The 15,592-nt window shown below is 39.0% G+C and overlaps 1 protein-coding gene and 1 long non-coding RNA gene across 5 annotated transcripts in view; one reads left to right on the top strand and one right to left on the bottom strand.

The window, feature by feature from the left end:
- SUSD4 (sushi domain containing 4) overlaps nt 1-15,592 on the top strand; it is a 73,525-nt gene that overhangs the window by 36,360 nt on the left and 21,573 nt on the right. For both annotated transcript variants that reach the window (XR_011808096.1, XM_027453076.3), the window contains exon 2: nt 7,184-7,396. Coding sequence is in view for 1 of the 2 variants with exons in the window: in XM_027453076.3 (XP_027308877.2) it covers nt 7,184-7,396 (213 nt within the window). In the remaining variant the exon portion in view is untranslated. The remainder of the gene's footprint in view (nt 1-7,183; nt 7,397-15,592) is intronic.
- LOC119716517 (uncharacterized) lies at nt 9,960-15,534 on the bottom strand. Of its 3 annotated transcripts, XR_005264673.2 has the most exons (4): nt 15,394-15,532; nt 12,517-12,571; nt 10,554-10,713; nt 9,960-10,416 (listed from the first exon to the last, which is right to left on the bottom strand). It is a non-coding gene; the product is annotated as an uncharacterized lncRNA (long non-coding RNA). The 3 variants fall into 3 exon arrangements; XR_005264672.2 differs by having other exon boundaries at nt 9,960-10,713; XR_005264671.2 differs by lacking the exons at nt 9,960-10,416; nt 10,554-10,713; nt 12,517-12,571 and adding an exon at nt 13,840-14,091 and having other exon boundaries at nt 15,394-15,534.

The following is a 15,592-nucleotide window of genomic DNA, read 5'->3' as shown; positions in this document are numbered from 1 at the left end:
AATCATTTTAAATGGAGTTGTTCAAAAGCTAATCATCCAGTTTAAAAATGTAGGAACTGGGAAGAGGTTGTGGGATTTTTGTGACAAGTTGACTCATACCCCAGGACAGATAGGGTAAATTTCTGTAACAGAAACATAAACTATACTGCCAGTAGAACCACTGGCAGATTTATTTTCTGCTTTTTGATTTTATTTAAGTGATGTTAGGTTCAGAGGGCCACAGAATAGCATGTGACATTTTGTAAGGATTCATAAATTATGCATCCAGACTTGTGAGATTACAAAAGGCTGTAAACAATAAGTGCTTCTTGCATTATAAATGAAATGGCTTATTTACAAAGATGACATAGCTATATTAATTGCAAGAAGAAGATATGATTAAAGGGACAGCCTTGTGCTGTTTAAGATATTAATTAGAAGAAACTCATTTTCAAGAAGAAACCAGTGCATTTTTCAGAGATTCTTTTGGGATTACTGAAGTGTTCCGCTAATTTTATTCTACACCGTCTTCATTTTCCAGCAATTTTAAGTAGCATTTCCTTATGCATTACCTTCATGTGGAGGTAACAAAAGGAAGAATCCTGTATCAACATTCACATTCAAAATTATAAATTTTCATCACCTCTATGGATAGAAAATTTTGCTTGTTCTCTTCTGTTTTATGCTGGTCAGACAGCAGCTGAGGTGTGCCAACATCCCTGAGTCTGGAAGTGTAATTTGAATAGCTAATTGAAGGCACGGCCTCTGAATTAAAGGTGTTGCTATTACATTCTGCCCTGTCATCAATGCAGGGCCCTTGAACCTGCCATACGTATGCAGCTCCTTCGCTCTTTCCTCCTGCTGAGTTTCCTGAGCAGCAGCAGCTCCAGCACGATGCTTGGAAGACCCTTCCTGTCCCCTGTTGTTGGTTTGTCCTGGCTGCAGCTCCTCACCTTCCCTCCCCTGTGCCCTCTCTGGAGGGAGAGAGCCTTCTGAGGCTCTCCCGGGAGATGTCAGTTTGGTTTAGCACAGGAGTGCCCAGGGACTTGTCATGCCTGAGTTGGGATTTTAAGGTTGAACTGACCATGGCTCTTAGGAGCATCTCTGCGTCGCTGCTCCATCATTTTGCTCCTCCAGTGGGACCATGCAGCAGAGTGTCTGGGGGCTGCCATCCTCATGGGGAGGGAGGACCCCATGTGTCCCCACAGTACAGAGTGAGCACTGCTAAACAGAGGCACAAACACCCGACATGGTGTGCAAGGCACTTCACGGTGAGGTGCATGTGGTGGCAGTGGTGGCACCAGGATCTGTGCTCTGGCTCAGCGTGCAAAACTCAGCGGAGGGGTGAGCACATGGGTTGGGTGTCCTTGTCTGGTGTTGTGAAGGGGAGCAAGAGAGGTGGTGAGCCTGACAGGGTATAAGATTTCGGAGCATGGAAGACAATAGGAGGGTGCAAGGGCAGGTGGTGATTTGGTTTGGGGTTAGTTAGAGGGAAGGAAGCTTGAGAACACAGGGATGGGCGAGAAGAGGATATGAAGTGGAATAATAAAAATAAGGTATTGCAAATGAGAAAGCCTTTCATCCTTTTCAGGAATTGGTTGTCTCTCTTGGACCTGTTGCCCCTTGTGCAGGGCTTGCATATTCATGTTTTTATTGCATACGAATGGTTTTCATGCCCATGAACTGCATTACACAGTGATTTACCCATTGTTCTGCTCTCACACTCCTGGGTTATGTGGGAAAAAAAAAAAAAGAAAAAAAAAAAAGCTTAATGGTGTTCTTGATTTTACAGACTAACTTGTGACTTAAGCAAAGTATCTGCCCCCAGAGCTCTTTGGTAATTTGAACAGCTCCCTTTCTTCAGGTGGCTTGCTATGCTGCCCTGGATAAGGCTCAGCTGAGTAACAAGGGATATTAAACTGCACTGAAGTTGCGAGCGTGTTCTGCAAGGATAGCCAGGGAGGCTGTGATTCACATCTTAAACAGGGCAGAGTTACACAAGGCTGCTGAAGCCTCGGGGAAGCTTAAGCACTAGTGACCCTTAAGGAATCAAACAGAGTTTCAATTTTAGCAAGCATTTCACTAATGAAATTACAGGTTTATAATTTCATTTGGCTTTCAAGGCTAGATGCTAATCTAAGCACATCCTTCCTTTTCTTGTTACAGTAGTATGTGGATAGTTCAATTAACATCATTGATGGCAAGGAAGCATAAACAGCCACAGGCACAAAATGCTGTGCCTGTGTGGCTTTCACATAAACAGGGCAGAAACTGTTAAAGGGATGAAAATGATTTTTCCTTTGTATGAGACAAGCAAGCCCTTGGCATGTTTGCACTTGTGGCCCTTCTGTTTTATTCCTAATACAGCTTTCTACTCAGAGCTGGCCTAAGATACCCCACTTCTGCAGTGTTTACAGACTTCTTATAAAACGTGTTCGCAAACAATCTCGTCCTATCACAAGCTGTAAAGCCTCTGAGTCCCTCTAGCACCCCTGAGACAGACAGAATTTGCTGATTTAGGGAGCCCCAATATATCTTGAATATTATTACACATTATATATCACTTTTTCTTCACAGTGTGCATGTAACACACTGAAATGAAAGTGGTATCTCTGTTCAGGAGCGAGTGCAGCCATTTCTGAGGTAACAAGCATCAGCAGTTTGTCAGCGAACTGCTATATGGCAGCTTTAGAGGCAAATAATTGCATCAAATCTTGATTAGAAATAACTTCAAAAGCAGCATGAATTTACCAGGTGTTGTAAGGTATGGAGGTGAGGGGAGGGAAGACAGAAACAAGGAAAACAAAAGATGAAATTGAGAAAAAGATGCTGAGAAATGCAGAATGATGGGAAAGCTGAAGGATTCTTCCTCCTGCATTTCTTCAGGCACATCTAAAATTCAGCTGTGGCTGTGATGATTTCACATGATCACAGATAAGTTATTTACCCCTGGCCTTTCTGTCCACTTCACTTCTGTTGGCAGTGCTCTTCTAGTGTTGGAAAGTGACTATCTTTGCTGCTCACTTCAGACAGAACGAGCTGCTCACAGACATACAAATGTGGTTAAATGTGTCTATATGGTTCTAGCACTGAGGATAGGAATAGCTCTATTTGTCAACAAACAATTTGCCAGTTTACAGACTTCATAAATTCTGTTTTCCAAAGGAATAGTCTGTTAATGGCAATACTCACATTGAACCTCTGATCAGAATATTTTATTAAGACTCTGAGCTGATATAAGTCTGCCGGATGGATTTGCAGTAGGAGTGAAAAAATACAGAAGTATGAAGAGCTGTTATTTTAATTCAGAAGTGAACAGGATTTGGAAAGTTATGTCATTTTGTCAGATAACTTGTTTCTGATATTTTGGGCTTTTTCAATAAGAGATGAGATGAATCATTTTATGTGAGAGAACAATGCAGAATTCCAGTACTACATTCCATTCAAATGGACAGTAATGGTCCATTTTACACCCCAAGGAAAGCACTGCTTGTTTTTCAGTCTTCTCATTCATTTGCCATCACTTTTATCTGACTGACTATAGCAAGTAATTTAGGTAAGTAAAAACCCATATAAAATACTTGTGCTTTATCCAGGTAAAGAGCATTGCTGTTTTGTGATGACCTCCTGATGGTCCAGCATTAGAAATATGGTAAATACCACAACCAAAATGCGTTCTGTATCAACTACATGTTTTACTGGTGATAATGAGCTTGTGTACTCCTGAGTCTCATCAGAAAGCATTATTGCTCACTGTATTTTAACCCATATTCCTTAAAGATGCCATGATACATGAAGTCTGCTAGTTAGATTAAATATTAAGCAATTCAGATTACTGAAGTAATCGGTTTCAGCACTAATTGTGTGGTCCTTAGGGATTTAACACCATATGATAGCATCCCATAAAACCATTGCTAGCGATACAGTGCTAATTATGAAGATGGCTGCTGGTCTTACTAAATTTTTGCTGTTGTAGATAGCATGAAAATCTACTGCTTCATTTGACAAGTGTGCTGTGTAGTTTTTGTCTTGTAGGTGCTGATAATTCACTTTTGCCCCTTTTTAACCATGAAGACAGCCCAGGGGACAAAGTAAAATTTCATTCTAGTCAGCCTAATGAATCATTGAAGAAATAGAATTCACTGTAATTCTGTTATTTTTTAACTTACTTGATATACTCTTTCCTGCTAGATAACACCTTTCTGCTATAAACAAAAGGTTTTTTTTTTTTTTTTTTTTTTTTGTTGTTTTGTTTTGTTTTCCCCAAAGATTTATCTTATAGATCTGTCTGGAAACTTTTTCTTGGCTGGTTTCTTCGAGTTCTAAAGGTGGCAAAGAAAAGATTTCCAGTCTGTGATATAACATTATTCCTGCCATTAAAAAAAAATAAAAAATTAAAAAATCAACAACAAAAAAACAACAAAGATACAACCTCATATCCCTATATCAGCATTTTGAGCAGCTGCTCTTAAAACATTGAAAAGGGAAAGAAACTAAAGATCATCAGAAAAAAAAAGATGTAATGTACCAAGATCTATTTTATCAGAGACACGCATTCACTTATTTTTTGACAAGACAGAGTTGAGCTTAGCAAAATGAGATCATATAGAAATTACTGCAATGTAAAGGACCAGCTCTGGTCTCATTAAGGACAACTGGACTGCAGTTGAATCTTTTAGCATTGTTGTTCTTGAATATTGTACCAGAGGCTTCATACTTAAAATGAAAAAATAATAATAACAATAATGATGGACTTAACTCTCAGCCAAATAAGGTATTGAAATACTCAGCACACCCTATTGCATGTGCCAGCTATTCCATGAAACTTTTTCCTTTTTCCTTTCTTCAGGAACAAGCAATGGAAATACAGTGATCCCATGCTAATTCCATGTGTCGTATATTATTCTGTAGCTGAACAACAGCTGACTGCTGGGTTTATAGAAACTAAGGGTACATCATTTAATTCTTCCATTCATGTTTCAGTTCCTTCTTGGGAGTTCCCCTAGGGTATTGCATTGTCTGCTCACAAAGTGTGCTCAAGAGAAAAGCAACCTAAGAGATCAACTTACTGCAAAATGATCCCTAGGAGGAATGAAAATCTTTGCTTGTGAAAGGTCACCAGGAAAGTGGCAATAGGGTCACTGAATTAAGCTGCACCAGGGGAAAAAACTCTAGCCTTCCATGTTGGATTTTGTGCTGACAGTCCCAAAATCTCTAACTTTGATTTGAACTAATGAAAACTCTTTTTTTTTTTTTTTTTTTTTTTCTCTGTAAATTGCATGTGACCTTAGCACAATTCTTTTTGTTTTGGTTTTATTCTTACTGTTGTTGCAGAGGTTTAGTGGACAATTTGTGTACTTTTCCCTGAAGCAGTTAGTAAAAAAAGATCAAGGCAGGTTATAATATTCTTTGCCTGACTGCAAGTTCTGAGGTTACCAAAGTAACAGAAATGAACTAAATGTCATGTTATCCCTTGGCTTAATGGAAAATTAATTAAGATCATCACTGACTTTATTGAAAGATGTAAGTTTGGTGCCTGAAGAATAAGAGGTTTCTTTTTAATCTCCAGTAAAAATGTGCAGCACTTCTCTATTATTAAGTGTTGTATACAGCATATAATCCTGAACATGATGACTGTTTTTCTCCTTCTTCATCATGCTAGCAAATTACAGAGTCTTGGGCGGTTTGCACTGGAGGTTTTGGTCCATTGGCTGATGAGCAGACATAAAGTTCAGAGATTGGTTTCACTTGGCTATTGCATTGACCTTTCTTTCCTTCTGATAAACTTCACTGGATGGAGGAGTAAAACCAGATAAAAGCAGGTGCTCTGAAAAGAGGGGACAATAATGACAGCTCTTTAGGTGAAGTACCCCAATATAGAAGCGCTGTGGAGGGGTAGAGGCTGGGTGTAGGTGATGGCTCTCTCTGACATGCAGGCATTCAGACTTGGCTCTGGCCATCTCAAGTCTCAGGTCACCTTCTGGAAATCACAGTCTGGTGGGGGCAGTTCAGCACAGTGTCCTTGACCCACATACAAGCAGGTGTGGTATGGAGGGAGACAGGAAAACGCTGTCCCCTCTGGTTGACTTTCCTGAGCCCTTCACTGGACAGCATGATTTAGTCTCAGGAAACAAATTTATTTTGAAAAATAGTCGACTGTAATATATACTCCCTGACTGTACCACACTTCATGCTTATCACCCAAGAAGTAGGTGAGGCTCTCTGATGCCACTATCTTAAAATCAAACCATTAATGCCAAAATGTGATGATTTACAATTTTTCCAAGCATCCCTCCCTTCCTACCAGTATTAATTGCCCCTCTGCTCTTCCTCCTGCTAAGCTATTTTGCTATTTTAGTACACAGTATTTGTTGAGTACTGCACTAAACATTTGTTGATTTGCAGCATAAAAAAGCTTCAGTTTATGCAAATGACATTGAAATGGTTTTGATTAAGTGACAAATAGTCCATTTTATGATTGCAACTGTTGGCTTTTTGTTTGTTATTTTACAGTTATTTTTGTGGCTATAAATGGCTTTACAAGCTCCTTTCTGGCATTAACGCAGCAATACAGAACTCCCATAACACTGTTTTAAGAATTTAGTAGGGTCACCAAACCCACTTCATAGGAGGAACACATATATATGCGACATCACACTGTCTTTTTTTTCCTGTGGTAAATCTCCCAGATAAATCAGAATCTCCCTGTACCTAGCAGTTTATCTTCTGTTTTAGTTACTATGTCTTTGGATGACAGTTAGGCTTCATGTCCTTTTCTTTTTCTCTTCCTCTATGCTTCTGACACATTATTATTTTTTCCAGTGACTGTACCAGAACTCCAGAATCCCATAGCCCCCAAGAGTAATTACAGATACATTACTGAGCAATCCCCGCAGGTAGGTTGGGTCAAGTGGTTTATGTTTCTACAGGTCAGCTATCGAGGAGTGTGGTTGACCTTACTTCCTCCATAGCTGCCTAACAAGATGGAATTATTTGTGTCACCCAAGTATTTGTGCAGTAGCTGGAGGCTGGTCCTCTCCCGAGTCTGGAGTACGCAGTACCCAAGTAGGGTTGACAGTGGTCATTAATGAAAAATGTGAGGCCCCCAAGAAGATTAAAAATCAAATGAAAACGCCTAGGATGAGTGTGACTATAGCTGCATGAGGAGTGAAATGAACATAGTTTGTATCTTTGTCTGATATAGGGTTCGATGACCTACATGCTTGTGCTGATCCTGGAGCTCCTGAACATGGATACAAGACACCCAGTGCAGGTGTCTTCTTTGAAAGTGTGGTAGTCCGGTTTCATTGCCAAGAAGGATACAGGCTTAATGGTACTTCAAAAAAACTTTGTGTGAGACACTTTAATGGCTCCCTGAGCTGGAAACCAAGTGATAAACCTGTGTGCCTACAAGAAGGTAAGTCAGTTTTCTTAAAACAATTCACCAGTGTCAGTGCTTCACACTTGTACATGTATCGTGTCCATGTGTCTCTGCACAAGACATAGAAGACTGGAATATATTTTATTAGATCATATTTGATACACACTTTAGTTTCCCATACATCCTGTCTGTCCATTGAATTTGTACTGTGGGAGGTTTTGTGTGTGTGTGTGTCTGTGTGTTGAAAGGGACATAAAAGAATCTTAAAAGAAAAAAGAAAAAAAAAAAAGAAAAAAGAAAAAAGAAAAAAAAAGATAAAGTTCTACTTTTACAGTAGTTACAAATTGATGCAGAGACAAAAAAAAAACAACAACAACAACAACAACAAAAAACCCTTCCATGATCAGCAAACTGTTTATGACTATTTGTTAAAGCTGTCCGCATAATATTGCTTTCTGTAATATCTTACTAGGAAAATATAATTAATTTCCAATGCTACTACTCCTTTTAATGAGAAGTTTTAAACAATTGTGTTTTATGGCATGTGCATGATTCAAGTAAGTACATCAAATATGCATGGAATGCAGAAGTTTAAAGTCATTGGAGAAATTTACTTTGAGGTAAATCAGACTGCTCTGGCATAAAAGAACTTATTTTTATTATAGTGTGTTTTGTGTTTTTTTTTGAAATTGTATTTGATTTTAAATATTTAGGACATTAAATTACTTTCTTCTTTGAGGAATTTGATAGAAGCAAGACTAATCTGAATATCATAAATACACATTTTGGCCAAAAACACCCCCAAGCAACATGAACGATTTATTTCACCAAGTATATTAAAGCTATAACTTGTTCTTTAGGTTGACTTATTTTGGTCAATAGATCTATGAAAATCAACAGACATGAAAAGCATTACTTAAATTAAGTGTGTATATTTTAGTATTGTGACACCAGCACAATTCACAGAACTATTTGAAGATGTGAAATCATTAGCAATGCCTCACTGATTTCAAGGTGGAGCAAGATAAACTCTATTTCAGGAGGCCTTCCGTCATTTAAAATAAGATAAATGCTCACACTTCATTCAAAACTAGACACTTATGTGGCTCATAAACACACTTACTATATCGGATTGTGCATCTCTCAGTGTGTACAAAAACTGCAAATACTTGTTTATGGTGATAGGTGGGTAAGTATGAGAACCCAGTGACAGGACAGGGGCATGTGAAGGTACGTTCCACAATAAGAGCAAGCAAGGCCTGGGGAGATGAGGCCAAGGAGATACATAGGAAGGGGTCACCCCTGAACAGTGGTCTGCATGAAAGTGATACATGAAATATTTGAGAGAGTAGACAAAAATAGTTGGTAAGTGGTCCATCGTCTTTCAGGTAGCTGCTCTGTTGGACAAGCAGAGGTCTTGGTAAAATATAGATTCCTGAATGTACTTGAGGCCACAGGCAACAGAGTCATAAGGTACACAGTCTTGAGCTGTCTTGTAGTATGCACTGAGACTACAGGTAATTTGTAGAACATAAAGGCAAGCAGGGCTAATAACACCTGCTCATAAATTGTGTGGGAATGTGCTGTCAGCTTTGAGGGTGATTATAAAAAAAACAAGCCTAAGGGAGATTGAACAGTACAGTTCCTAACTGATGGAGTAGCCATCTGGGGTAGAACCCGATATGGGATACACATGTCAGTGCGTCATTCAGGCAGGACACCTCTTCAATGTGCCTTTGGGGAGCTACAATGCAGTTGTCTTATCAGGAATGCTCCTGGGAACTTCTGGAAAGTATAACAGAAGTATGATCCATCCAAAATTTGCTAGGAGAAATCATTGACACGGAGACCATGACACCAGTTAAAAAACTGGATCTACTTTAAAATGAGATTTAACATCAGAAAAATAGACAAACAGGTTGGTTGGAGAAGGTGCTTGGAGGGAAAAGCTAGGGTTTAGGGGAAAGTTGTAGGAGGAAGTCCAAATGACAATATGACTGCTGCTCTCAAGAGGGAACCAGCTGTGCAGTGCAAGCACATCCTGTGGTTAATTGCCCTACTTCCAGGACTGAGTGACTTTCAGTTCATTTTCAAAGATGAAATTACATGTGATTTTAAGGAAATTCATAGATCATAGCTGACAGAAATTGCTTTGATAAGAAATAACGGAATAGTAGTCATTTTATCAGGTGATGCTGGCCAAGAAACTGATACTTAGACTTCAGGCACATACATAGATGGGATGAAATCTTGGCAATTGAGTACAATTCACGGAATTATTTGAAGATGTGCTATATCCTATGTCAAAACTAGTGCAACATCCTACCAAAACGTGGGCATGAATTACCTGCCTCACTAATAAAATGCATGCCCATTGAAAATTGTGTCCTCGATTCACGTAGCCACAACTACTATCAGGCTGATAAAAGGAGGAAAATGGTATCAAGGCACAGGTACATAGGAGCTTGAACAGTGTGCCATACCATGGTACAATCCATTAACAAACCACAAAGTATAGTGATTGAGTTACTAAAATAGAACCTGTATCAGCCACTGCAGTTGTTACAGTAAGCATTAACACACTTTATTGAATATTCATTGAATATGACCACTTCCCTTTTCCCCCTCAGAACAGTGGAAATCTGTGGAAAAAAATTCAGATCACAATGCCATCAACAGCAAAACTGACACTAATATCAGTGTGATCAAAATTTGATTCAGGTGTTTTTAAAAAAGAAATTGGAAGATGAAGATGTGATGGATGATGTGGCAACAGCTGCTTAAGAGATAATCATTAATTTATAGCACAGAACACTTTAAAACAATTGTAAGCCAAAGCTCTGATCAAGCAAAGTACTTTAGCTAGAGCATAACTGTAATTATGTGATTAGTTATGTTAAAGTTCTGTGCTGAAAATCAGGCATACACAAAAATACTTGTTATTATTGACTGAAGAGGAGCCCCTGATTTAGGAGTTAGTGAAGCAATTGCATAAGTACGTTCCTGATTAACGGTGCTTCTCTCAGGTATTATTAAAACAATCCTAGGGTTTAACACTGGAAAAAAAGAAAAAGAAAAAATAAGATAGAATGAATTCTTATTTCCAATGTACGATATAATCATGGACTCAACAGAAATACTAAGCAGAGGTTCAATGAGCCCTAAGCATTTACTGAAGTGCTTTTAGAGTGACCTTTTTTTGCACTGGGACCAGAATCATGAGGAAGGAGCATGATGTGGAGGTGGTCAGCACAGGAGTGTGGTACATCTGCAGAGCAGCCAAGGACGAGTTACAATGGTGTTTAATTCTCAGCTATCTAATGATGTGCGTAGAAGTCCTCATTGCAGAAATTCTTTAATGATATAAGAAAAGAAATTTGAAATTTGTAGCAACTACTGGTGAAGTAGGAAATTAACATTTTAACATTTTTCATTAGCTATCTGGGGATGAAATAAACTTTATATTATATTTTCCCAGTTAAGGCAGAGATTGATTACCATGTTTGCTGTGGTACACTCTACATGCCTCTGAAGCTATTACAATACATGTACATGTAAATGTCATATACTGCCATCTGATCTTGAACAGCAAAAACACTCCATACTTTGCAGTTCATTTTAAGTCAATCTCAGGAGTTTGCTAAGGGTAGTTACATGTAATTTTATAGTTTTATGTTATGTGCATATAATTGTCTTTATCTGCTTACTAGAACAGTATCACAAAATAATGCTATTTACAAGAGGAAGAAAAACAACCCATTTCAGAATGCAATTTATCTTAAAAGTGCTCGTCATTGAATTAACTTGATTTTATATGTCTGTCATTTTTTGTTAAGTGGCAGGAGATTATAAGTGTCAGTACAAGAGTAAAGTTGCATGAGCCGGTACCCAATAAATGCACTGTCAGAAATCTGCGTGCTTAGAGTTATGTTCTCATGTTGATCTACAGCCTGTTGTGAATGTAACTTCCATCAATTCTAATGTGGCTATACACATAAATGCCAAAGCTCTAAGGTAGGAACTTTGTATTTACTGTTTAAAAGGAATATGTCATGTTGTTCACACTTTAATCTAATCTTCTCCCACTGTGATAATGTGGCTGCTGAGACTGTTGCCCTACTTGGAACAAATGCTTCCTCTTTCCTATGAGATTGAATCTAAATTTTCAGTCTGTGTGGGGACAGCAACTAAACTAAGAGCTGTACCCTGCTCCCCACCATGCTTCCACAGGCAGACGCTTTCAAGATGTCCTCAGTGCCCCATTCTCCCACTGACAGGGATGATTAACTGGCAGTAAAAGTAGTGGACTAGAGCACGGTTTAGCTACAATTTTTCTGTAGGATCTTTAGCACTCATTTCTCTTTGCCTTTGTCCCTGGATTTGTGAGATTATTTACTAATTTATTTATGTATCTCCATCTCTTAACTTTCTTGCCCGGTGTTTTCTGTCAATTCCTAATCCTGGCTACAAATGTCCCATGATTCATGTAACCTGTGCTTACTGCAAGGGCCACTGCTCTTAGGCAAAGCTGCTGTGCGCTGTTGGGATACAAGCAAAGTCAATAAGGAGAAGGCATTGTTTAATATGCACTGAAATACTGTATTTACCATCTGCAGAATGATCATACTAACACAGTACTGTGCGTTTAATAATACTGAAAGGAAAGAGACAACCTGAATTTTAAATGTTTGTTTTTAAGAGGGCAGGGTCCAGACAAGCTGTCCCTGCATTCAGTGCATTCTTCATGACACTCCTTTCATCCTTTCTCCCCATTCCTCTCCATTCCAGCCTGTCAGTATTGATGCTGGATGTGGTGAAGGCCAATTCAGAGGCCATTCCACGAACACATAGGAGCACTGGATCTCTTTGGATTTGAGTTCACGTATAGATTAGTAAAATAAATGGTGCTAAAGCACAGGCAGGGACGCTGTTTTGCAATTGCACATACTGTTACAGTGTTAGAAATGTCCTGATAAGGTTTTGGCCAACACCCCAAGTGATTCCTATGAGCACCTCCTTGTTTAGCCTGGACCGAGGGTAATTCTGGGAGGGTAAGAATCCACCTGCATAGACTCAAGCCATGCCAAGCCAGCTGGTACCCATGAATGGTTTGTCTATCTCCATTTCATCCAGGTCATGCCTTTCTTCTGGGTTACCTTTATGCTCTAGGTGCTCTTTTGAGGATAGAAGGTGGTCCTCCTTCCCTGTGGGCTGGATAAAACAGCTTTGAGATGATGCACATAAACTGAAGCATTACAACTGTAGCATTTAACAAATTTTACAATTCACACCAAAAAAAATATCCTCCTGTGACAGGTGGGAACATGGATCCCTGAAGTCAAGGAGTCCTAATGTACAAAGCAGCATCTTCATCTTTACAAGTCCTACGAGGAGCAGCTGAGGGAGCTGGGGTTGTTTGGTCTGGAGAAGAGGAGGCTCAGGGGAGACATTATTGCTCTCTAACCTGAAAGGAAGGTGTGGGGAGCCGAGGTCAGCCTCTTCTCACAGATAACTAGTGACAGGGCTAGAGGAGACAGCCTCAAATTGTGCCAGGGGAGGTTCAGGTTGGAAACGAGGAGACATTTCTCCTCAGAAAGAGCAGTCAGGCATGGGGACGGGTTGTCCAGGGAGGTGGTGGAGTCACCGTCCCTGGGGGTGTTCAAGGAGAGGTTGGACGTGGTGCTTAGGACATGGTTTAGTTGGTAGTAAGGGATGGCTGGACTACATGATCTTGGAGGGCTTTTTCAACCTTAATGATTATGTGATTCTATGATTCATGAAAGTTAGGCCAAGATGATCATTGCAGCTGGCAAGATACAGGGCCTGCCAGCTACCCCTACCCAAGAACTGCTGCCTTTGTGCCTCTGGAAGATAAGAAATGTGTTCTTAGCTAGGGTGTGCACTTGGCTGAGACATTGTAATATTCCCACATTAGATACAAGCAGTTCATGTAAAACTCCCAGAAAATAAGTTGTACCCATTGCTGTTTGATGCTGGTTAAAGACTGTGTACTCCATTAAATTGTTTAGCAGCCTTCATGGATTTGCTGAACAGTATTTAGAATAAAACAGTTTATTTTCTAGGACAGGACATTTTAAAATTCAGTCACTTATCCTCAGCTTTTCCAAACAGAATTTGTGCCAGCTAATCCAGTTGCTTGCAGAGAGAGGGCAACTGCAATTTATTCCTGGATAAGTGCTAAACAATACAAATTCAGCCAGCAGGAAACCATTTGTTCACAAGACATCAGGAAAAAGAGCTGCAATATTGTCCTATGTTAGTCCTGTGCTTATCTGGGTCTTGTAATAGACCTGTTATCAAAACCCTCCAGGACACATCCTGTTCTCCACCAACATCTGTCTGATTAAAATAGTTCTATCTATAGCTGTTATTTGGAACAATGAGAACGAAGTCACTGTAATAGATCTTTGTTACAGAATCAATTTCCCCCACTTTGAAAGTGAAATCTCAGATGTTACTGCAGTGTATATATACGTCTTTATTTATTTGTGTAGCAACAGAAAGCTGCTGTGCCAAGAGAGTGAGCTGTCCATCGATATTATCTTCTGTTATCTGTCTCAGACCTCCTCCAGAGGGGTTTCACAGCAGGATCTCTATACATCTTATCCCAGCCTTGTAGGCACCCAGGGCAGGATCTGAGGGACAGCATCCAAGGCTTAACATCAGGCATTTCTTACGGGGCATCCTCTGCTGTCTCCTCTGCTGATTAACTTGCCAGAGAGAGAAAAAAATGTCCAGTCTTTGAAGACAATGCCTGCATCCTCAGCCTAGTGCATTTTATAACTTTCTGCTAATGTACACATCCTCCCAGATTTAGGCATGTATAAATGAATACACTATACTACAAGAGAAACAAGGACATTTTTGACTAATACGTCCAGTCTTCAAACTAAAATTTAGTAGGTACAGTGTATTTTAGAAACCATCCCTAAGTAAAGGTACAGTGGAAAATATATTTTAACTGGGGAAGCAACACTCCTCCACGTCATATTAGTAAAATTTTTGTTTGAGTCTCATAACAACAACCTACTTTTTGCCTAAATAAATGAAGACATTATGAAGCATATTTGCTTTTGTTAGTTTTCATGTGCTATGCTAAATTACAGTTTATCTTGCTTCAAGCTGTGCTTCTAATCAAACAAAAAAGTTGTTTCTATTGCTTTACTTTGTGCATGCTCACAACTAACTGCTAAAAACAAATTTAAGCTACCTCTACTTCTTTAGAAAGAATTACCAGTGAAAATAGCAGAAACTTTCTCTTTCATGTAAGTCTCAAAGGACTTCTGAAACTTCTTTTTTTTTTAATATATATCACATTCCTAAATGAAGATAATTGCCTCTTGTGGTAGAATTATTTGAAAAAAAATCATAAAACAGGCTTATAATATTTTGATTTCCTTGCTATTATTTGAACCACTGTGGGTTTTGATGCCTGGAAATTTTTATCATCATCTGTGTCATGGATTGGCTGCTGGCAGACATACAGATAATTCTATTTTCCCAATATTTAATCTTTTCCTCTCTTCTGTTTAATCTCACTTTGCATTTATGAGGAAGATGAATCTGCAGTAACCTGGGCTATTTCTTCATATCCTCTTGGCATATCTCTTTCAGTATTAGCAGAATATTTTTAACTGTGCCTCACCCTTTCCTTCCACTTCCCACAACATATTCCATTTTTAAGTCATCTGGATTTCATTTTATACTTTGGTGTCTTTGGCACTGGCACATAGTTTGAGTTGCAATAGTGTAATGTAATAGATTCATGTATCACAGACAGGTAAGAGAGCTCATGCCTGTATATCAGCAGAGATTTGTAGTTATTTCCCTTTTTGAGAGTATTTTTAAAGCACAAGCACTTGAGTTGGTGCTGAGTGCCTTAAAAATCACACCCTCTAAAGGCATATGAATTCAAGCACATAAAATTACCTGATTTAAAACAGAATCAATGAGATTAACATGAAAACATTCTCATAATGAACTCTGTGGAATGTAATCCCTTCTAGCTGTACCTGATTTTCATTCCGTCTCTCCACTAACAACCGTTTTTCCTTTGTTCCTCTTGCCATATCTGTATTTTATCTCTTCTTTCATCCTGTCCTTGGTGCTGTCAAAGAGTTTGACTTCATATGGACTGTCGTGTAGTCAGACTGTGCTGTGTAATTTACAAACATGATGAATAGAAAGAGAAAATTAAAAACAGTCTTCCTA

Source organism: Anas platyrhynchos, chromosome 3 (genome assembly GCF_047663525.1).
Source record: "Anas platyrhynchos isolate ZD024472 breed Pekin duck chromosome 3, IASCAAS_PekinDuck_T2T, whole genome shotgun sequence".
In the NCBI taxonomy this organism is placed as follows: domain Eukaryota; kingdom Metazoa; phylum Chordata; class Aves; order Anseriformes; family Anatidae; genus Anas; species Anas platyrhynchos.
The sequence above is the reverse complement of the archived record's forward strand: the minus strand, read 5'-3'. Positions and strand labels throughout refer to the sequence as shown.